General features: G+C 38.7%; 1 protein-coding gene across 2 annotated transcripts; it reads left to right on the forward strand.

Annotated features, from left to right (window-relative positions):
* The first annotated feature begins 5,743 nt into the window (after positions 1-5,743).
* On the forward strand, positions 5,744-10,996 carry LOC106676780 (serine/threonine-protein kinase pim-2-like). Of its 2 annotated transcripts, XM_014414095.3 has the most exons (10): positions 5,744-5,935; positions 6,564-6,806; positions 8,614-8,856; positions 8,991-9,125; positions 9,249-9,343; positions 9,485-9,532; positions 9,636-9,854; positions 9,962-10,142; positions 10,229-10,399; positions 10,489-10,996. In XM_014414095.3, exons 1-10 carry the CDS (start codon positions 5,875-5,877, stop codon positions 10,578-10,580), a joined length of 1,488 nt encoding a protein of 495 aa, XP_014269581.3. In that variant the 5' UTR covers positions 5,744-5,874; the 3' UTR covers positions 10,581-10,996. The 2 variants fall into 2 exon arrangements, with proteins under 2 accessions (XP_014269581.3, XP_014269582.3); XM_014414096.3 differs by lacking the exons at positions 5,744-5,935; positions 6,564-6,806 and adding an exon at positions 7,793-7,984.
* The last annotated feature ends 12,870 nt before the right edge of the window (positions 10,997-23,866 follow it).

Below are 23,866 nucleotides of genomic sequence, written 5' to 3' on the forward strand. Positions count from 1 at the left end.
ACTAAAGAGCACAGCCTCTATTTTAATCCAGTGGACTGAGAAACACGAATGCACATCAGTGTAGGCCAGGCAATATGTCTTTAAAAAACAGGACACAGGAAATGAGTCATTTTAACCAGCATTATCTGATCCATCATCTTTTAGTGAACTTGAATATGCTTTAGTAGATTAAAAAAATCCCACCACATACATTTTAACTGCATTTTTGTATGTTTTCAGTGAAAAACAGCAAATAAAATTAGACACCAACAAACTAGATCTTCACTGATGGATTCCATACATGTATTAAGGTCAGTGATTCATTTTTTTTAGTGACTCTTATTGTCCATTATATTTAAAACATTCACACGAGTCATATCATGACTCACATAGGAGTCATATATACTAGTGGGTAGACTGCATTAACCAATCAGCTGTAATGAGACATAGGCCAAATGCTGAGGGCAGCAAATGAACATGAGAATACTGAACCAGCAGGTAAGACAGTCTGCTTATGGTAGAGATGGACCGATCCGATATTACGTATCGGTATCGGTCCGATACTGACCTAAATTACTGGATCGGATATCGGAGAAAAATAAAAAATGTAATCCGATCCATTAAATATCACGAAAGCACCTCACAAAACTTGCAACACGCCGTAACTCACCTCAGAACGTTAGCACGTCGGAGCAGTATGCATCACGTGATAGAGCGGCTGTGGCATGCGGGACCTGTCGGTGGTCTGGATAGTGTGATATTATTCTGTTATCATATGTTACCTTATATATGTAATCAAAAGTAGTTGAAGTATGATACTGCTGTAGATCATATTATACCCTTTAACATAGAGTGTGTGATCAGTATGTAGTCTTAGTTTGCATTATACTTCTGACCTAAAAGAGTGTGAAAATCATTAGATCTATTGGATTGACCTGTATTACTCGACACTGTTGAATGTGTTACACTGTTTCTTGACATTTCATACTGCTGAATCATGAAGAGAATGTTGTGTGCAGAGGACCTTGTGCCGATAATAGAAGACTTTTTTTCTAAAAAAAAGTCGCTAAAAAAGACGTGAAAGCGCGTATCGCTTTTACTCTCAACAAGCAGCGGGTGCTGTAACACAGTCAGTTCTTCTTTTACTCTTATGCTGTTTTGTGGATCACAAGGTTTAAAACTACTTATAAACACACACACACAAAGTAACTCCACCAGAGTGCCTATTTCGGGTCACTTTTGCCGGTCCAAGCCCGGGTAAAGGAGCAGGGTTGGAATTGTGACATTAAAAAAAACAATTGCTAAAAGAAATTTAATTTGTAGTTCTAAATAAACTCTAAATGCATTTAGGACGTTTTTTACTCACTTTATGTCTCTTCCACGATGTTATTTCTCTCTCCAACAACATAGGTTACAATTAGATTAGCATGACCAATTATGCAAATTAGGCGATGATGTCATTTAGCGACTTCTAGCGACTTTTAGGACAACCAATAGTGATTTTCCTTACTGAGGAGTTGGCAACACTGGTTCGGGAATAGCAGATAGAGCGTAGGCTCTGAGAGGAGGGCCAGCGTTTACGCTACGAAAACACGACCGAGTGTTTTAACCTGACAGCCTGAGGTGTTCTTCCGTAAACTGGACTACCCGGCAGAAGGACCCGAGGCCCCGCTGCATGTTTAAAATGCCCAACTATTTTCCGTCCCACTGCTATAGCATCAGCTATGCTCCTCTGTGCTAATAAGCGTGGGTAAACTCTTTGTACTCGTTGTTGTGTTGGGATTTTAGGTGCTTGATTAAATTGCTTGTGTTAAATGCGCTACCTTTAGAGCCTCCTCTGGACAATTTCGCTGAGCACAATTTGCAGTCCGCCTTTGTTTTCGGGTCTTCGTTCACTTTGAAATAGTTCCACACAGCTGATATGTCTCGCCTCGCTTTCTCCCCGCTCTGAGCTGCAGCCGGGGCCTGGGGGCGGGCACTCGGCGCCTGTGATTAACCCCTTACATGCCGCTCAAACATAGAAAGGTCTCAGACCGTGGTATCGGTCCTCGGTATCGGGGGACGTTTAACGAGTACTTTAGAAAATGTGGTATCGAGGCCGATACCCGATACCGGTATCGGTGCATCCCTAATGGCTAGTATTGCCAATACCAATACTGATACATTTAACTTTTAATAAGCAGCTTATGTATCAAAAAGCAGTGTGTAATTATTTATGAGATGAAGCATCATGAATTTGCATTGAATTCTAAATTTTAACAACCACTAAGTCACTGTGATTTTTAATTTCCACAATAATTAGTTAGCACAACAAAACACACCATTCAGCTTTTCATGTATTTGAAACTGTTTTTTTTGTTTGTTTGTTTTTTAAACATGAAATGTATATGTGCCTGTTTCTAAAGCACTCTGGGTCAACTTCTGTTGTTTAAATGTCCTATGGGATATAAATAAAATAGATATGATAGTCAACACAAAAAGGTTCAGATATTTTTCAGAGTGCATGTCTGAGGTGTATCTATTTATTTCCTAAAAACAACTAATTGAAGACATTCAGTGGGCTACATGCTGCTGAACTTAGAAGGCAGAAACAAAGGATCAATCCTATCACGATACTCTCGCTCTGATACCATTTCCAGCATGGTATTAATACTGTCAATATCTGGATGGATCTGCTCACCTTTAGTATTTTCCTCATCATCCTATGTGGACATATTGTCTTAGTTTCAATCTGCTCTTTTTGTTCTCCCTCATGGTTGGTTCCCTCTTCATTGTGTGAATGAGAATTAGTTGAGCTGTTATTATTTTGTGCTTTGGTAAAGGCTAAGCAATAAAGCTGCTTCTAAGTTTACCTCTTGTTTCCCAAGTCTGGCGTTTTAGGTCCAATTCCTGCCTGCTGCACAGCCGACCTTGACCTATTCTGGTTGGTTAAAAAAATGGAAGTGTACTGTGAATCTCCTCGCTAGTGGAACAGCTGGTCCATTGTCAGTTTTAATGACCTTTTCTCATCGCGGTGCAAAATACAACACCAGACTATCAGATACCAAACCACTGATGAGATGGGAGTAACCAGTACCTCTCACTAATGTTATAATCCAGTGCATCAGGGCACAGACTGCTGTGTTAACTAATAGTTCTCTTGGCTTTCTTTTGTTTTTCTTTTGACATTGGGTGACTTTTCACTCATTTTCAGTGAAATATTTACTTTAGGTCACTCATAAGTCACTTAACACTGACCTATGAGTAATTCAAAGGCAGCTAATTCAAGGGATGAACCAGTGTTTTGTCTACACTCAGACAACTTAGTGAAGACCCATTTTTAAATTGTATCTTTGGCATTTTGTTAGTAGCATCCTGTCATGAAAACACATCATTTGTTTCCTTGTTTTTGGTTGAATCTATGAAAAATGCCAACGGTAACACAGTTTAAAAGGTATAATCGTATTTAAGTAATTCCCAAGTAGCTCAGTAAACTGAAAATTAACCTAATGCTAACATATCTCAGCATGCCTCAGATAGTTGATTCTGTCCATCTCACAATGAACAGAATTGAGGAAGTTCAAGGAAATGGAAGAAAAGAACACTATATGAAAGTCATGTCTTTAAGAAACAGGTAAAAATCCAACAGAGCTGACACCGAACCTGAGAGATTCATCTGGCCCTTCAGCTGATCTGTTCACTGATGCCTCATCAGAATTAGCCTAAGTGGAAGGGTGGCTGTGAAGACCGGAGATGGAAAAAGGTTCAAGTATGCCAAATTACACAAGGATGGCAACAGGTCTCATCTTTGGATCTAGTGTGCTCAGTGTAATTTTTTTTAAAAGTGTTACTTTTGTCATTTAAACAAGTGGACGGCCTGGTGCATCTGGGTTTTGTTTTTTGTTTGTTTTTTTGAGAGGATGAAGAGAATTAAACTTTTCTACAGTGTGTTGGTGGCTCCTTATATTTTGTGGCCTGTGATGTAATTGCACTTTTTGTTGATTTACATGTTTAATGACCTCCATTAGGTTTGAGCCCGTCTCAGATCCAAAAGTATGTTTGCATTCTTACTCGCATTGTGCTACAAATTGATGAATGGAATTTTTTCTGTAGTTTTCACTGATAAATATAAGAGCAAATTAAAATTTGGTGATATTTTTGTGACAGTTTGTGGAAGCATAAGAAACTTCTTAAGATATTTTTGTCATTTATACTGATGCCTATTGACTGAGTGCGCAAAATTAATAGATGGAATCAATATAAAAAATAAATAAATGAATACAAAGATCAAAGGTAAGGTTTAACTTGACTTAAAAAGAATATATTTTAAAATGTTTAACTGTATTTGTATAAATAAATAAAAGCTAATCACTGTAATAACAACAATTAACTTTACTGAATAAATACTAAATTTCTATCAATAAATATGGAATAGATTATTTATTACAAACAAATGCAGATTCATAACTGATCAAACAACCAGATAATCCCCTGTGAGCAAGTGACTGGCAACAACGGATAGAAAGAACTCCTTTTTAACAGGAAGAAATCTCTGACAGAACCAGGATCAGGGAAGGGCAGGTATCTGCTTGTAACTGGTTGAGGAGATGCAAAGAAAGAGAAGAGAGAAGATGACAGCACTGAGAGTTACATAGTGGAGGAGAACCTCTGTGCATCCTGCACTCTGAGCCTGCAAAGCTTAAGGGATGGTCACTACCTGACAAGTTTAACTGTCTTCAGAACATTGCAGAGGCCTTATTGACAGTATTTGGCTCTACATATCTGTGTGAGCAGATTTTCTCTCACATGAGTGTCCTCAGTTAGCGGTCTGCATGCTGGACACTCGTAGGCCTGTGTCTCTGAGTGGGAGACCAAAGATCACATTAACATGTCCATCCCTGTATTAACAAACATGCCATATTGGCCCAGTTTATTTTTCTTATCATTGTTTTGAGGAGACCATAAATAGCATTTACATTTTCTGTTGTACAGTTCATTTGCTGTTATGGAGTTCTTGTTACTGATAAAAAAAAGTGTATTTTTTGTTTCAAAATAGCTGATCTGCTCTATGCCAACATCTGCGAACAAATATAATTCTATAAAGTTGGTCTATGTAGTGTGTAACTGTTGATATAGAGCGTTATTAAATTTATTGCTAATGCAATCATATGGCACGTTGACTTCTAAGGAAATTTTAGATGGCACTTATCATCAGAAACGTTGCTGACTCCTGGGTTAGACCTTCATATTAAATTTTTCTTTTTTAAACTTTTTTAAGAACGCATTTTAACATTGGACTCAAAAATAAATAAATCCCCCCTAACAAAAAAGGCACTTCAAGTGCCAAATTGCTTTATATTTCTTCACTTAAATATACGGCCGCAAGTAGGGCTGACATGGGCCCCAGGTTTGATGTGTTCTGCAGTAAACTGGACAAACCAACATAAGGATGGAAGCCACTGTGGGACATTTTCAGTAAGTTGAGCATGTGTTTTATAAGTTGACACATGAATTAATGTACTTTAATAGAAAATGGAAAGGTGATACAACCTCAAAAACGTGGTTGCCTCTAGATTTAAAAAGAGAAACAAGGTCGAGTAGTTACACTATATAAAGAATAAATGCACATTTTAAAAAACAAAATTTATAGGTAGGTATATCGACTTTAATTAAATTATATGAATTATTATGGATTTGTCTGCCACAGTGTTTTTCTTTAAACTACTTAGGAGCAGTTTTACTGGCAGTTGGTGATGTCACTGAAAGGCAAGGTTCTGTTGCCATAGTCTGAGTTTATTTTGAAAGCTCACTTACGGAACTCGCTTAAACAGCTTAGAAAAGACAAGCGCACACATTTGAAGAAGTATTTCCTCATTACGGTGACATTTTCCCTTTTAAAAGGTCTCAAAAGTTAACATGAAAAAGGAAACGAGAAAAAATACAAATTCAGGAGATAAGAAAGATCCAGGAGATCAAAGTAAGTAAACAAATACATCAAATCTGGGTAAAATCCCTCAAATAACAGAATCTACTTTTCTAAAAATGTTGACAGTCTGTGTATAAAATGAAACATTTGAATCCTACCCATATGGAAAAGATATATATAAATCTTATAAAGTTTGTATCTGTCTTGTGTGAAACTTGTATGTTTTGGATACTTACTAAAACAATATATGAAAGTAATGAGAAAGTGGCCACTTTCATGAGTAAATCATATAAGCCTGATATGATTCACTGTATGAAGTAGGCCACATCTTATGCAAGTCTTTTATAAATTTGTACTATTTCTTTTCCATATGGGTATGTTTGACTGAAAATAGCATAATTACAACACGTCTAATCAAAGAAAGGTTAATGGGGCACTTTGTCTTTTGGTAAAATAATGTGACAAGTTTATTCTTGGACTCAGCAGTAAAAACAGATCAACAAGTGTCATGAAGATCTAAGTCTTAGTAGACCTAGTATGGACTGGTGTTGCTCTGTTTTTTATCAAAAGGATAAACTTGTTATTATAATTTAACCAATACTCCCTAAAATGGCATCAAAATCCTTCCAGTCCTGATGTCGAGCACTCTTTTTCACTACTGTGTTGTTGTTGTTTATAGACTCTAAGAGCAGGATGGCTAAAAGAAAGGCCAGTCCTGAAAAGAAGACCCCCGTAAAAAGAAGGAGGGTCACTGAGCAGGCTGCTCCTTCCACCAGCTCAGATACACATCGGGTCAAAGCAGTGAAGCGTAAGGCCCAGCAAGATGGAGCGGGCACAACCAGTCCACCAAAGAAGATTAAACTTGCTGAGCCAACGAGTGGAGACAGGGAGCAAGTGTCTTCCTCCGTGGACGCTGGTAAAGGTAGGCTAATTAGTTGAGTGAGGGGTAGATTAAGTGCACAGCTGGTTGCTCGGTTTAAGATATTAGTGTTTGGGAGATACTTTTCTGTTGTACAGTTCATTTGCTGTTATGGAGTTCTTGTTACTGATAAAAAAAAGTGTATTTTTTGTTTGAAAATAGCTGATCTGCTCTATGCCAACATCTGTGAACAAATATAATTCTATAAAGTTGGTCTATGTAGTGTGTAACTGTTGATATAGAGCGTTATTAAATTTATTGCTAATGCAATCATATGGCACGTTGACTTCTAAGGAAATTTTAGATGGCACTTATCATCAGAAACGTTGCTGACTCCTGGGTTAGACCTTCATATTAAATTTTTTCTTTTTAAAACTTTTTTAAGAACGCATTTTAACATTGGACTCAAAAATAAATAAATCCCCCCTAACAAAAAAGGCACTTCAAGTGCCAAATTGCTTTATATTTCTTCACTTAAATATACGGCCGCAAGTAGGGCTGACATGGGCCCCAGGTTTGATGTGTTCTGCCGTAAACTGGACAAACCAACATAAGGATGGAAGCCACTGTGGGACTTTTTCAGTAAGTTGAGCATGTGTTTTATAAGTTCATCAGTAAATTAACACCAATAGCTAGTTAACCCATAGCTACTCACACAACAACGGGGTATTGGGTAACTATGATGTTGTTATTTTAGAAAACAAAGTACACATGAATTAATGTACTTTAATAGAAAATGGAAAGGTGATACAACCTCAAAAACGTGGTTGCCTCTAGATTTAAAAAGAGAAACAAGGTCGAGTAGTTACACTATATAAAGAATAAATGCACAATTTAAAAAACAAAATTTATAGGTAGGTATATCGACTTTAATTAAATTATATGAATTATTATGGATTTGTCTGCCACAGTGTTTTTCTTTAAACTACTTAGGAGCAGTTTTACTGGCAGTTGGTGATGTCACTGAAAGGCAAGGTTCTGTTGCCATAGTCTGAGTTTATTTTGAAAGCTCACTTACGGAACTCGCTTAAACAGCTTAGAAAAGACAAGCGCACACATTTGAAGAAGTATTTCCTCATTACGGTGACATTTTCCCTTTTAAAAGGTCTCAAAAGTTAACATGAAAAAGGAAACGAGAAAAAATACAAATTCAGGAGATAAGAAAGATCCAGGAGATCAAAGTAAGTAAACAAATACATCAAATCTGGGTAAAATCCCTCAAATAACAGAATCTACTTTTCTAAAAATGTTGACAGTCTGTGTATAAAATGAAACATTTGAATCCTACCCATATGGAAAAGATATATATAAATCTTATAAAGTTTGTATCTGTCTTGTGTGAAACTTGTATGTTTTGGATACTTACTAAAACAATATATGAAAGTAATGAGAAAGTGGCCACTTTCATGAGTAAATCATATAAGCCTGATATGATTCACTGTATGAAGTAGGCCACATCTTATGCAAGTCTTTTATAAATTTGTACTATTTCTTTTCCATATGGGTATGTTTGACTGAAAATAGCATAATTACAACACGTCTAATCAAAGAAAGGTTAATGGGGCACTTTGTCTTTTGGTAAAATAATGTGACAAGTTTATTCTTGGACTCAGCAGTAAAAACAGATCAACAAGTGTCATGAAGATCTAAGTCTTAGTAGACCTAGTATGGACTGGTGTTGCTCTGCTTTTTAATCAAAAGGATAAACTTGTTATTATAATTTAACCAATACTCCCTAAAATGGCATCAAAATCCTTCCAGTCCTGATGTCGAGCACTCTTTTTCACTACTGTGTTGTTGTTGTTTATAGACTCTAAGAGCAGGATGGCTAAAAGAAAGGCCAGTCCTGAAAAGAAGACCCCCGTAAAAAGAAGGAGGGTCACTGAGCAGGCTGCTCCTTCCACCAGCTCAGATACACATCGGGTCAAAGCAGTGAAGCGTAAGGCCCAGCAAGATGGAGCGGGCACAACCAGTCCACCAAAGAAGATTAAACTTGCTGAGCCTACGAGTGGAGACAGGGAGCAAGCGTCTTCCTCCGTGGACGCTGGTAAAGGTAGGCTAATTAGTTGAGTGAGGGGTAGATTAAGTGCACAGCTGGTTGCTCGGTTTAAGATATTAGTGTTTGGGAGATATTTGTGTGTATGATCTAATACGCTGATGCGCTTTTGGTGTTTTCCACATCTGCAGACTGCAATCAAAACACAAAAGGGTGCACAAAAAATGGCAGAAGGAAGTCTGCGGGAGACAGCAAAGAGTCACCCAAGAAAAAGAAAAAGGACAAAACCAAAAACGTCGTCCAAAATTCAGTAGTCGACCAGCAACGTAAGTAGCAAGCAGCTTGGCTTTTATACTCAGGTGAAGTGTCGTAACCAAATGAACATTTAGGGTACAGCAGAGAGTAATTTGTGTCACAGCTGTAGTAAAACAACATTTGTGTCTTTTCAGGGGAATACCAAGCCAGATATGTGCAGGAGCACCATCTAGGAAAGGGCGGCTTTGGAGCAGTGTTTGCTGGCTACAGGATAACAGATCATTTCCCAGTAAGTGTTCAGATGGTGGGAGTAAGACAGGCAGTAATGCAGATAACGGATAATATCGTCAGCTGAGCATTAAAGGTGCCGTTTTACACCTTTAATGATGTCATACTGAGGAAATGCTCACCAATGCTCTGTGTCTTTTAGGTAGCCATCAAACACATTCCCAAGGACAAAATCCCCATCCAAGTGACGGTAAGTGTGCAACACTTGAACTGTTTTTACATTCCTGGACTGAGTGCAGCGTTCACCTGTGAAACGTCTGTTCCTCATCATCCACTTTGTTGTAATATATCAGGATGAAAACGGGAAGGAAGTCTCAGTGGAAGTGGCCATTTTGCTGAAGCTTGCAGCTGAAGCAGATGGATCAGTGGGAACGTCGGCTCCTGTGTCTCTGTTGGACTGGTTTGACTTTGGCACAGAGCTGATCCTGGTGCAGGAGAGACCTGTCCCCGCTGTGGACCTGTTTGAATACATAAGAGAAAATGGAGGATGTTTACCAGAAGGAAAGGCCAAGGTAAGTTGACTGGAAGAGCCTTAGACTGTACAGCATTCAATCAAAGCATAGAGTATCAGAGAAGCATCAACCTGTTGACTCATTACTGTCTTTTTCATCTTTTCCAGGTCATTCTGAAGCAACTGGTTGATGCAGCAAAGGACCTGGAGGAGAAACAAATCTTTCACCGGGACATCAAGAGTGACAACATTCTGATTGAGACCGGCTCAGATGTGCCTCGAGTTCGTATCATTGACTTCGGACTGAGCTGCTTTGCTACGGAGCGATCGCGGTTCCGCTTCTTCTATGGTAACATATTCAGCTCCTGCTCTTCACAGATGTAGCAATTTGTGCCTTTTGTTTTAGAAGAAATTGTAATTGTGTCTGTTTATTAGGTACACCTATCCACAGCCCTCCCGAATGTTACTGGGGCAAAAAATACAGGCCTGGACCCACCACGGTGTGGCAAATGGGAGTGGTGCTGTACGAAGCGCTTCATGTGGGGGACTTTAATATCATGACCTTCATCGAAAACGAACTGAAATTCAATGAGCATCTGTCCCCACGTAAGAAAACATCACACTTCAAGATTCACTGATGGCTTGGATCATTGGAACCATCATCTTCATCTTCTCTCTCCTTTCTTTCTTTCCAGACTGCCGGAATTTCTTGGATGCGTGTTTAACCGAAGTCCCGGAGAAGCGCCCAACGCTGGGGGACCTCCAGCGCCACCCCTGGCTCAGATAAACCCATCTCTCACACACACACACATTTCATATCTTATCATATAAGTGTGATACATGGCCTAACTTTCTTTTTTTTGTCTTTCTTTCATTTTTTTTGTTTTTTTAACAGGAAAAGATTGTTTTTTGGTTTTTTTTGGCCGATTCTAAATTTTGCTATCCTGAAATTCCTGTAACCCCCCCAGCCATCCCAGGAAAGGGGATCTCTCTTTGAATTGGCTTTCCCGAGGTTTCTTCCCATCATTCTGGCCCCCCGGGGAGTTTTTCCTCGTCTTCATAGAGAGCTTGGGCTGGGTCAGGAGCTTCATCAAAATTGGCATTATTTGATTAGGTTAATGTAATAAAACACGCTGATGTAATCAAAATTAGTAAAGATCAAAAGATTTAACTTAAACTTCCATTAAAACTTGTTTAACTCAACTTTGCTGAGAATACTCTTTCATTACCATGTCAAGGATTGTTTTTTTACTCATGATGCATTTTGACAAGTAAGAAAACTGAAAACTAAATCAGGTTAAAGTATGCACAACGAAAGTCACACTGTCACTGCTCTGAAGACTTGCATCTGTTGCCCTAACCTCTAACGGTGTGTTCACACCGAACGCGATGTACGCAAATAGAGCGTCAGGTTTAAATGTAAAGTCAATGGAAAAGCGCGATGACACGCGATTACGGGTCCCGCGAAAATTCGGAAGCAGATTTGCGTCGCGAAAACGCCAAAACTTTTTGACTCGCGAATAAAACCACGCGCGTGAGTTTTTGTGTTGCATTTTGTGCATACGCGCGTTTCGCGTCAACCGCTCGAGTTGGGAAAATCGCACCGCGACAACCAATCAGGAGCCTGGTGACGTGGCTGTGACCTAGGTCAAAGGGGCAGATCCAGCCAAAGCCCTTCATACTTTGAGGGAAGGCTAATCAATGCCGTAGCAAACAACCCAGAGCTGTACGACACCAGCTGCTTTCTGTACCGAGACAGGAATATAAAGGACCGAGATAGGAGGAAGATATGTGAAGAGATCGGGCAACCTGGTAAGTTCATTCATTTCTCTTTTGAAAGTTTTCACTGACCCGGGGAAGCCGCACAAAAGCTAGCAAGCCACTGCTATTTTCCCATTTTCCCAGCCATATTTTTTAATATCCATCTATACTCAATGTGAATTCGATAAATTTAATAAATTTGTTTGACTGATCACCTAATGTGTGACAAAAGAATCCACTGTGATGCTAATGACCGTCTGCGCTCTCTTACCTGTCTGTAAAAGTTGGCCTTGTCTCTCTCACTCTGCCTTCTCTCACTCGTTTCCCGGTCCAGTGATGCCTCTCTCCTCTGTTGCAGAAGTTCCAGCCCGTGCTCTTCCTGTGTTCCGCGTGCCCGACTGTTTCTCTGCCCCCTGGTTTCCCACGGCACCTGTGCAGAGTTTCTGTTAATGACCGTGCTCCTGTTTAAGTTGATTCCTCTCATGAATAAATCTTGTAAATATTTCAAGTGATTGAGTCTGCTCTTAGGTCCAACTGCACTCTCATTTCCAGTTTGTGACATGGGCTTTTCTTCCTTTCTTTCCTTTGCATTATTGTCAGGTCTTTACCTTACAATATAAAGTGCCTTGAGGCAAACATTGTTGTGATTTTGGCGCTACATTAATAAAAGTGACTTGAAATTGAATAAGTGCAAGAAGACACAGCTGAGCTCAATCTAAATAATAGAGCAAATGAAAATAAAACTAAAGGCAAAGTACAAGAGACAAAAAACTGAAAACAGAAACTGAACTAATTACACACAGAGACAAGAGACTAACACTCAACTAGTCATAGAAACACAGGGGAGGTTACAGCTAATCAAAACACACCGATTATAATATCAAATTCAAAGAATTCTTCCCCTCAACCACAACCGCTCACAGCAGATGGCTGCCCCTCTCTGAGCAAGACATGTCCTTCAATGCACATATTAAACAAATATGTAGGACTGCTTTCTTCCATTTAAGCAGCATCTCTAAAATTAGAAATATCCTGTCTCAGATTGACGCTGAACTAGTTCATGCATTTATTACTTCTAGGCTGGACTACTGTAATTCATTACTATCAGGAAGTCCTAGAAACTCCCTGAAAAGCCTTCAGTTATCCAAAATGCTGCAGCAAGAGTCCTGACAGGGACTAGAAAGAGAGAGCAGATTTCTCCTGTATTGGCTTCCCTGCATTGGCTCCCTGTTAAATCTAGAATTGAATTCAAAATCCTGCTCCTCACATTCAAGGTCTTAAATAATCAGCCCTTATCTTATCTTAATGACCTTGTAGTACCATATCACCCTATTAGAACACTTTGCTCTCGCTCTGCAGGCTTACTTGTTGTTCCTAGAGTATTTAAAAGTAGAATGGGAGGCAGAGCCTTCAGTTTCCAGGCCCCTCTTCTGTGGAACCAGCTTCCAGTTTGGATTCGGGAGAAAGACACTATCTCTACTTTCAAGATTAGGCTTAAAACTTTCCTTTTTGCTAAAGCATATAGTTAGGGCTGGACCAGGTGACCCTGAATCCTCCCTTTGTTATGCTGCAATAGACATAGGCTGCTGGGGATTCCCATGATGCATTGAGTTTTTCTTTCTAGTCACCTTTCTCACACACTATGTGTTAATGTGATATAATTTGAAGCATGTGCGGTAACGATATATATCGTGATATATTCTTTTCTTCTGCATAACGTATTTTTCACACTATAAAGCACACTTAAAATCCTTTAATTTTCTCAAAAATCGAGAGTGTGCCTTAATGTATGAATTCTGGTTGTGCTTACTGACCTCGAACCGATTTGGGCGTGCAGAAATCTGTTAAAAAATGTTTTAGTACACCGCACTGCTTGATGGATTGTCAGAGAATTACGGCTGCCGTAGTAGGAGCTTCGCAGAATACTCTGGGTCCAAAACTCCGTCCATTTCAGGTCCCAAAGTCAAACGAACACTGAGAGAAAACGGTCTAAATTCTTTAATCCTTAATAAAATCATCAGCGTTGCTGCTTTACCAGGTGTAACAATTAAGTTTAACATCCAGGCATCCATGAAAACAGAAGTTATTAAATTTAACGGAGTTAGAAGTTAGCTCGCTAGTTTCCACCTAAACATGACATACCATGTTCTGACTGAGAGATTTTTGAAACTAATTAAAACGTACAGCTCTGCTACCACTTCCGACATAAATTTAGACAGAAAACTAAACAGCAGTGGCGTTTGTATGGTTACTGAAGTTCGACTACCTGGAATATAATGTTGTGCTACGTGATTGCTAGCGACACAGCTATGTTAGCATAACATTAGCACAGTGAAGCTGGAGGATGAACGCCAACTTTTTTTCCCACTCGATAAAGGTTAACGTGAGGGATTCTGGTGGTCAGGGACAAATGCAATCGCATAGCAGGATGCTATACACGGGGCAAACTTAAGCCAGGATAACAACTGAGATCATTCATCCACAATACGAGGTTAGTTATTAATATACTGCAACAACATGGGAATAGAGCAACTGCGAGAGAATTCAACATTAATGTATCAATGTTACGGAAGTGGAGTAAGCGCAGTTTTTGGCTTTCCCCATATTTCAAAAGTGCTTCATCTCTTTGCTATGACTGTGAGCATAATTTGCAGATGATAATGGTTGTAGCATTGATGACATCATCAACATCCGCTATCGCGATAGGGCGGGCGAAGCTCTCATAGGAAGAGACAGCCAATGCTTACTGCGCACGAGACGCAAGGTCGTAACCATTGACTGTAGAAAACATGGACGACGCGACACCGCCTCCTACCATTGTGCAAAAATGAAGCCAAAATACCCTGCTTATGGAGGCTGCCATCTTGCAAATTTGGAGCCAGAGTCTGCGCAGTAGTGACTTGAGGTGGAGCGACTGTGTAACGCTCCCGCCCACACACCCGCTGGATGTGACCGCAAACACGCCCCCCTACACTTTTTACGTAGCCCGGCTAGTCCAGTTTTTTTGCTGGTTTACCGCGACTGACGACTCGTTTAATTAAGGTAAATACAACCATGTCACTATTATAAAAAAGACACACAGCTTATCATCTTATAGTTCTAAAATCACTCTGTTGTTAATTCGTTAGTTAGATTAGCCGCTAGCATATGCACTGTGTTGGAGGCTTGTTGCTAGCTAGTTAGCGATGCTACACACCTGCTACTCTTAATAGTCTTCAACACTTATGTTTTTTTAATCCATTTTTAGACAGCGATGAGATCAGCTGCACACTCTCTACAGAGGCCCAGAGTTACTGTTAATATCAAAAATATAATGCTGTCCTTTGAGATTTTAAACATAAGACTGTGAGTGTAATGGATCTAAAACTGTTTAAATCTTCAGAGCCCTCTACAGCCTGGTAACATGGAGACTTTAAAAATATCAGCAGAACGTTTCAGTAGTGTAGTCTAATTTGTTCTTTTCATTTAATAATAGAGTCCATATTATATCAACAGCTACATTCACCCTGGAGAGAAACTAGTGAGGGAGACCATCAGGACCAAGCTGGTTTTCTGGGTCCAGAGGTTTGGAGAAACTTCTTCCCTTTCTTTCATCACAGCTGTCCTGTGCCATAAGTTCTGTTGACCCACTGAAAGAGGCATCATTTAAGAAACACCAGGAAGACTGAAGCTCATGGCATTGATCAAGCAGGACTCATGATCTTCACCAGCAGCTCCCTCACAGGGAAATCTTCAGCACTCCTCCGTAGGCCCGCCCCAGGAGATGGATAAACCCAGCATTTCATCAACACTGTGATGGAGACCTTTGGTTTGTGTAATGTTATAAATACTCAGATACTCCCCAGAGGCTCCAGACTTTTACATAAAGATATTATATTCAGTCCTGTAGAAAGTTATATATTTAGAAATATATGATCCTCTCTGGTTACTCTGGTATGAATAACTCTGAATCACTTTATGGTAAATAACCCACTATCTGCAAAAAACTGTGAAAGAATTCCAGATGACAAGTTTGTAGTTCAACATACAAGTGACGACCTTTGACCTTCATCAGGTTTTATTTAATTGTGTCAGAGAAACTCAAACGTGCTCTTCATGCAGCTGAGTACATCAAGTGTTTAAAACGGAAGCTGTGCAGGTCTGAGATCAGCAGCTTTGTGAAACACCAAACTGAGGTCCTTTTAATGCTGATATTAGATTAGATTAGATAGAACTTTATTAATCCCTCGGGTGGGTTCCTCTGGGAAATTCGATTTCCAAAAAAGCACAGCACCGACAGAAGTTACAGAGTTACAGAATATTTTTTATATATATATATATATATATATATATATATATATATATATATATATATATATATATATATATATATATATAAATAAATAAATACAGAGACAATATAAATAAAATATACGAAGGGGATAAATAGAATAAATAGGAATAAAAATAAAAATACAAGTGAATTGCACATTTCAAGTATTGAGTCTATTGCACCGTTGACTATTTACAAAAGTATTGCACAAAAGGTATTGCACAGTGAGGTGAAGAGGCACTACAGCTTAGTTGTTCCCCCCTCCTTTGTCCTCCTGTTTCCCCTCCCTCTCCCCTCCAGGGAGGAGTTAAACAGTCTGATGGCGTGTGGGACAAAGGAGTTTTTAAGTCTGTTAGTTCTTGTCTTTGGGAGAAGCAACCTGTCACTGAACAGACTCTTCTGGTTGTTAATGGCCGTGTGCAGAGGATGTCTGGCATTGTCCATAATGTCCATCAGTTTCTTTAATGTCCTTTTCTCTGCCACTGTCACCAGAGTGTCCAGCTATATAGTGACACAGTTACATGAGTGATTAATCCTTTTGTTTTTTTTGTCTTTAACTTTATCAATAAAACAGCTGCAGCTTTCACTACAGCACGTGTGGTACTTTAACCTTTGTACTGTTTTCATCAGTTCATTTTGCAGTTAACATGTGAACATGTTGGATGATCGGTCTGCTGTCACTGGGTGGTGCTGAGGTCTGAATCTGAGGGCAGCTCCTATAATCACAAAGACAACAGAACCATCAAACTCAGATATAAATTTTATCCCTCAATATTGAAATAAAGCTGATTCTTCTGTCCTCACACACTCAGGATCTGAAGTTCTTCTCTTACATTTTTTTCAGTATTACAGTACACTACAGTACTTTAATCCATAGTTCCTGATTAATGAGGAGTTACTGAAGTACAAACTTTTAAAAAAAAGTTACTGTCTTTACAGATGTGGCAAGAGACTGAAAACATGCTGTTGTTTGCACATATTTAATATTCAGCTCTGCACAGGAGCTGAAGCAGGATGCAGCCTGTTGCTTTTACAGTATAATACTTGTAATAAAAGTACAGTAACAGTAATTAGTGACTGAGCAGCCCGGAGCGTTTCTCTTGATTTCTTTAGTCGGTGTAAATTCATTCACCTGCACAGATTAGCTAAACGAACCCTGACAGCCGAGTGCTCATTTTAGCTAGCTAGGTCTCAGGACCGAGCTAAGGACGGTAGTTACGGATTAGCTTACAAACACGTTTAACTTACCGAAAAAGTGCAGAGGGGCCTCGGGTCCTTCTGTCGGGTAGTCCAGTTTACTGAAGAACGCCTCAGGCTGTCAGGTTAAAACACCCGGTCGTGTTTTCGTAGCGTAAACGCTGGGCGTCCTCTCAGAGCCTACGCTCTATCTGCTATTCGCGAACAGAGATACGCAAGTTTCTCCGTGACTGCAGCTGTCAGTCAAAGCTCTTATGATGACGTTTCACCCCAATTTAACATCACCGCGGTAGGAATTAGAATCAAACTTATGGGAAAGGAGACCCCTTGAACATCAATCAGCGTGATGAGAACTATTGAAAACAAAAGAAAGAATCTTTGGAAAAAAATTATCTAAGGAGAATTAATTTATTTTAGTCTGACCCCAGTCCCATCCGCTAACATGGAGGAGGCGGGGTTTATGACCTATACTGCAGCCAGACACCAGGGAGCGATAGAGACGCTTTGGCTTCATTTTTGGGGAGCTGTCGCGTCGTCCATGTTTTCTACAGTCAATGCTTGATCCCCTGCTCATGAATCAAAAAGACTCAGATTTTCACGTGCTGATTGGAAAACTGTTGCATAAAATGTATGCTCAAGGGTTAAATGAAAGGCAGTTGAGTGGAAGGACAGATATTTGTGTGAGGAGACAAGTTAAAAGTCAAGGAATGTCAAAAACCTATATGGAGGGTCTTTTATAAACCCTTGCTGAATAAGAGGTCAGGTGGAGGAATTTGCATAGGGGCATTGCTCTTAATAGTTTTGTGCCCAAGGTTAAAAAAGATGCAAGTGAATGATGTCCCTTTTATCCAGAGATATAATTTTTTTTAATGTTTCTTGAATGTAAATGGCTTGAACCACTGTGTATTATGTTAAAACATGTCTTTGAAAAGTGTGGAGTGGCTTAGTGTCCATTGGCATTTTTGTTTGGTGCCAGTTATATCCCCCCCCACACACACACACACACACAAAATAAATAAATAAATAAAATTATTGCACTGATTTAGGTTTAAGGGGTCACTTCTATCATATGTTTTTTTTATAATTTAACATGATTCTGCAAAATTGGGGTGTAACATGTTGACTCAAATCTTTGATAGACAGTTGCAGTTGCAGCGAAATTTGTGTATCTGATTGCAGCTAGAGTAGGGACACTGGGAGGAGATCCAGTGTGTACTTTCCATAGGTAAGGTGGGAAGTCCTTAGCTTTCAGGGGAGAAAGCTGGTGTGTTTTCCTTTTAGAAATCATTACTTATTTCCAGAGGGTCACCAAGTTTTCCCTAAATCCAGTTTCTGGAACAGGGTTCACAATGTAGAAATGACCCTGATTTAACATCAACTGTTGCCATGTTGCCATGCCTCTGTTTTTCTGTATAAGCATATTTCAGCTTTTAATAAAGGTCAGTGATTGCAGGTTATTTTGGTTTTAACCTTGTTTGTCTGCAGAGTATGCCCTGTGTATGCAATTACCGGTTCAATCCAAACACCCAGCTTGTTTTTAAGGGTAATTAGTCTCAGTGCTGTTAAATAACATATTGATGGACTGTGTTGATGCAGCATGTTCTCACACATTTTTTTGGGTCTACAATGATGAACTGTCCCTAAAAATGAAAATAAACAGTTTTTGTTTCGAGTTTGGTAACTTGACACCTTTTTATAAAACAAAGATCTGAAACCATTCCAGTTTTAGCACTTCGCTGCTTTAAATGACATTCGTCCACGTAGACCTATTTGCAAATCTGAGTGTCTTTGAAAACCCCACCTGGTGAAGTAAACACTGAATCAGTGGCATTTATTAGCATACAAATTATCACCTGTGAATCTGTTCAGGTTGGAATTCCCAAATGTTTAGTCCCAACAATACGACTGCATTGATTCAAACAACTTACATTTAATCTTGCTAAAAAGAAACGTTTGCATTCGTTTCACATACATGCAAAACCAAAAAGGATAAACACACAGTAATGGCAGCAATCATTTATCTTGAAGAATTGTTCTTTCAAATGAAACAGAAGGAAACATGAAAATAAATAAATAAAAAGGTTAATGTTAATTGTTTTGTGGTTAAAAACTGGTTCTGAAGCACATTAGTCATGAATTCCATAAAGTCATCTAAATGTGTGTGAGGTCCATTACTTACCTCTTGATTTACGGCTGTTTTGTTTTCTGATTATTTCTAGATTTCACTGATACTGTTTCATTCATATTCAGGTCCTCGCCGAGCTTTTGCAGCACAGATCTGAGACATTGCCACAAAGTTACAAATAAAGGACTCAAAAATATTTCAACCACGGATATTGCTCTTATTTGTGTTTTTGTGTTTCTGAATTATTCATTGATTTTATACCTGTATAAATCCAGATATTTGTAAAATAAAATTGGTGTTGGATTGGGTTGAATTTGCATAGAATAAAAAACACTTAATATTAACCTATGGTTACGTTTGCATGCCCTTGATACACTGAATCATACATGAAAAATCAGGTTCACATGTGTTGACATCTGAATGTACCTGTACCCACTGAGTAATTTTCTTGTTTAGAGGTCAAAAAGATGACTAAATGTTACAAAACCATCAGTGCTTAAATTGATCTTGTTTGAAAAGCTCAACAGAAAAATGTCTATTTTTCTTTTTAATATGACTTGCGTTTATAGTATTAAAAATAAACAAACATGCATATCTATGCACATCCACTGGCCACTTTGGTAGGTGCAGCTTTTGATCTGAAATATTTAATCAGCCACGTGGCATTAATGCATGTAAGCATGTAGACATGGTCAAGACAACCTACTGAATTCCAAAACAAGCATCAGAACTGGGAGGAGAGGTGATTTAAGTTAAGCTGTTAGTGCCACATGAACTGGAGCAAATATTTCAGAAACCACTGATCGACAGAGATTTTCTCACATAAAAAGTAGGCCCTCAAAAAAGAAAATATGACGTTTGTTGGTAGAGTGCTTCAAGCTGAATTCAAAAGTAACACAAACCACTACTTGTTAGATCCAAGGAATGCAGAAGAGCACCTCTGAACACACGTCATCTTAAATCTTGAAGCAGATGAACTACAGCAGCAGAAGACCACACTGGTTTCCACTCGCTACAGTGAAGAACAGGAAAGCGAGGCTACAGTTCATGTGGACTACCCAAACTGGACAACAGAAGAGTGCTAAATGTTGCCTGGTCTTGTGAGTCTTGAGTTCTGCTGCCACATTTGGATGGTGGTGTCAAAATTTGGCCTAAACAACATGAAAGAATGGATCTATCCTGCCCTGTATCAACAGTTCAGATTGCTGCTGATAGTTTTGGAGATATTGTCTTGGCACAGCTTGGTAAATGGACTTCTTATATACCTTATACACCTTATATATCTTATACACCCTTTTACTCTCCCAGAGCACTCAAAGCACTTTATAGAAAATGCCTCATTCGCCCATTCACACTTTTTTCTATGCTTTCGTGCTTTTTATCTAACGTTGACACGCATTCATACTCTGATGGATGCATCAGAAAGCAACTTGGGGTTAGTATCTTGCCCAAGGGTATTTAGCCTGCAGACTGGAGCAGCCAGGGATCAAACCTTTTAAACATTATATGGCCCGCTCTCTCTCCTGAACTATAACAGTTTGGGTACCAACTGGGCATTGTTTAAAAACCACAGCCTACCAGAGTATAGTTGTTAATCAGCCTGTTCCTTTTTGACAACAACATACTGTCTAGAGACGGGTTTCTGTATGTTGAAAGCAAAAGAACCAGGGTCATGCAGTTTAACCGAATCAATATCTCTCCTTCTCTTGGGATAATAAATGTATTGGTTGGGTGATGCACTCAATACTAATATGAATGGAGTTGGCTCAATAGAAGCAAAATCAATTGGTCCCTCAAATCAATATTTATCTTGATTTGGAAGAATGCACGTATAGTCAAAAATCCTGGGAATGTGATTGGGTTTATTCTTATTCAAGATAATTTATGAAAAGGAAAGTGGCAGATTACATAACACAACTTTTCTGAGACTAATCACAAATACCTCAGTATATTCTCTATTCTACAAATCCTTAAAGTTCTCCTTGTATCTGTGTGCTCAGAAAGTGAAATGAAAGGAAATTTTCTCATTTTGAATTTATATAGTCAAGACACCTCGCTTTCTCCAGCATTATTTTAAATAATGATCTCAGACTTCATTTTAATCTCAAGATCTATCTCAACAGTGCACTTATGTTTGATTAATAAACCACTCTGACCATAAGAAAAACTTATTTGAGCAGCAAATAACTCATTCACTAGTGATATAAATATTAAACAAGCTTAAATTCAAAACATCTGCCTTGTGATTTCTTCCCAAATATACTATTAAAGATTGAGTGAAGAATAGCCAGGCACCACTAGTGTTACTTTCATGATGCTAAGATTAAAGCAATTGCAGAGCAGACTGAAGCAAGACCAACACTATTTTAGGTATTTATAGACTAAATAGCAGGCCTACAAAGTCAAACATGCATCATGGGATTGTGCCGTCCCTGAAGAATGAGGTGAGCAAGAAAGATAAAAGTTCAGTTTCAAAATTAAATCCCAAGCTACAATATAACTCCTTCATAATGGGCAGCAAAATCTAATAATTTGTTTAGACTTTGCGTGGATACGTAGCTGTTTCCATGCCAAAGAAACTACAGTTTGTATTGATTGTAAGTTAGTTTTTTCAATTAGATGTCAGATGTAAATACAAAGACCAAGGGATGGGATATTAATAGTGCAATCCTGTCAGTGTAAGCAAGGAAGGCAGTGCTTGCCCAGTGAACTCTGACAACTGACATCAAAATCAAAGTGCAAGCATTCTCTCACCTTTTATCGATTTGTGATGTCACCATTTGGTCTGTGGACCACTGTTTTAAAGGATGGAGTTAAGCTTTTTTCCAGTCATCATCTTCATTTTTTTCAAATTTGACATGATCATAATTGTATAAGGCAGTTAGTGATGATTAGTTAACAACCAACGCTACTCCTGAGCAGCGAGCTTGGTAAGCAATGTGTGACATTAGATTGGGATTCAAAAATAAAAAGAAAGAGACTGAAAACTAGATGAAGGTACCCAAGAAACTGAACAGCGAACTTCTTAGAACAGCAAAGACAAAACAGCACCCACCTGTCACTCAAACTGGCACACCTAAGAATAATTTAATGATTGAGTAAAAGAGCAAACATTTTTATTCACTTTCATGTCATTTATACTTCATATCTCAGCTCTCACAGTGGGCACCTGTTTTGTACTGTCAGTCAATCCCTCCAAACTTTAGCCTACCTCCTTGTTAAACCACAATAGCCTGTTTTTTCCCCTCCGTATCAAAATATGTCAAAATGTCTACACATCAAATACTAGAATTGAAGTATTAAAGGCAACTGACAGATTTTCATCTTGTCCAGCCTTGGCCAAAAGCGTTGTTGGCTGTCAAATCAGCCGTCTTAAATCGAAACAGACTAGACAGATAAAGGTTTGTTAGATTCGCCTCCTCTTTATGCATTCTTCTACACTCACAGTACAAAGCTGTGTTTTTACATATGTCTACTTTTATAGCATTTTCATCATCAAGGCAGTTTTGAGAGGTCATAGGAGCACCTATGTAGGACCTAGTTACATTTTCCTAGGGCTGCTCGATTATGGCAAAAATGATAATCACGATTATTTTCACTGAAATTGAGATCACGATTATTTAACGATATTTATTTAACCCTTTAAGACCTACTATAGAACCAAGTCCACCAGAGCTTATATTATTTTTTTACATGCTGTAGTGCCATTTGTGGGAGCATTTCAAGTTGCTATACATCAATACAACTGTTATAGCCCATATTTTAATAATATGTATGCATTAAGTCCATAGTAATTACATAAATTGCAAAAAAGTGCAATAAACTACAAAAAAAAATTGAAAATCGCTTTTGTTTTGTTTACATATATTTCTACTTGGAGAAATTTAAGAGGTTTATCCCTCAAAACTTTAAATACAATAAAGTTGCAAAAAATAGTTTCCCACCACAGGAAATTTATTTTGAGTGTCTTCATAGTTTTATTTTGGAGATACAGCAATTTTTATATACTGCAGGAAAAACAAAAAACAATCCTATGATGCAAATTTGCAAAGAAAACAGCATGTGCATCATTTCACTGTGGGAAGTGTTACGAACAGCTGATAGGAACGGCAAAGCGTGTTTCTGGAATATTATGTTTTTGTTCCTGCAAGCGCTTTTTATGCAATTTTTGCAAAGCTATATGTGGAACGAAACCGTGACCGAGGACAAGCTGATGGCATCAGATGTAAGTACAACTCCTCCGGTTTCATATGCAAAACAAATTATTGCGCTAGCTTACGCGGTTCAGGTTCTACAGGGATTTAAAAATAGTTACGCAAAACGGAGCGTGCTGCTCTGACCGGCTTTAAAGGGTTAACAATGACTTTAAAAAATAATATAAAATAGTGTGCAACACCACTGAAGTTTTTTTTTTTTAAACTCTCTTTTCAACCAACGGCAGTCACTCTCCAAATAACTTCTGCTTAGCTTTCCGAGCTTCCCTCGGGTCCTCTTAATCAGCGGTCTCCAACCTTTTTTGCGCCACGGACCGGTTTATGCCCGACAATATTTTCACGGACCGGCCTTTAAGGTGTCGCGGATAAATGAGGGAGGGGCTAATAATCGGCTCAGTCATTTTTAATGATCGTTGAAAGCCCAGATCGTAATCGTGATTAAAATTCGATTAATTGAGCAGCCC

Source organism: Maylandia zebra, linkage group LG9, assembly GCF_041146795.1.
Source record: "Maylandia zebra isolate NMK-2024a linkage group LG9, Mzebra_GT3a, whole genome shotgun sequence".
Lineage (NCBI taxonomy): Eukaryota > Metazoa > Chordata > Actinopteri > Cichliformes > Cichlidae > Maylandia > Maylandia zebra.

What these genes read in the sequence shown, in the direction of transcription:
- LOC106676780 (XM_014414095.3), top strand. Translation starts at nt 5,875, where the DNA reads ATGAAAAAGGAAACGAGAAAAAATACAAATTCAGGAGATAAGAAAGAT. An exon ending in CTCCGTGGACGCTGGTAAAG is followed by an intron (nt 6,807 to 8,613) that starts GTAGGCTAATTA and finishes TGTTGTTTATAG; the next exon opens with ACTCTAAGAGCAGGATGGCT. An exon ending in CAATGAGCATCTGTCCCCAC is followed by an intron (nt 10,400 to 10,488) that starts GTAAGAAAACAT and finishes CTTTCTTTCCAG; the next exon opens with ACTGCCGGAATTTCTTGGAT.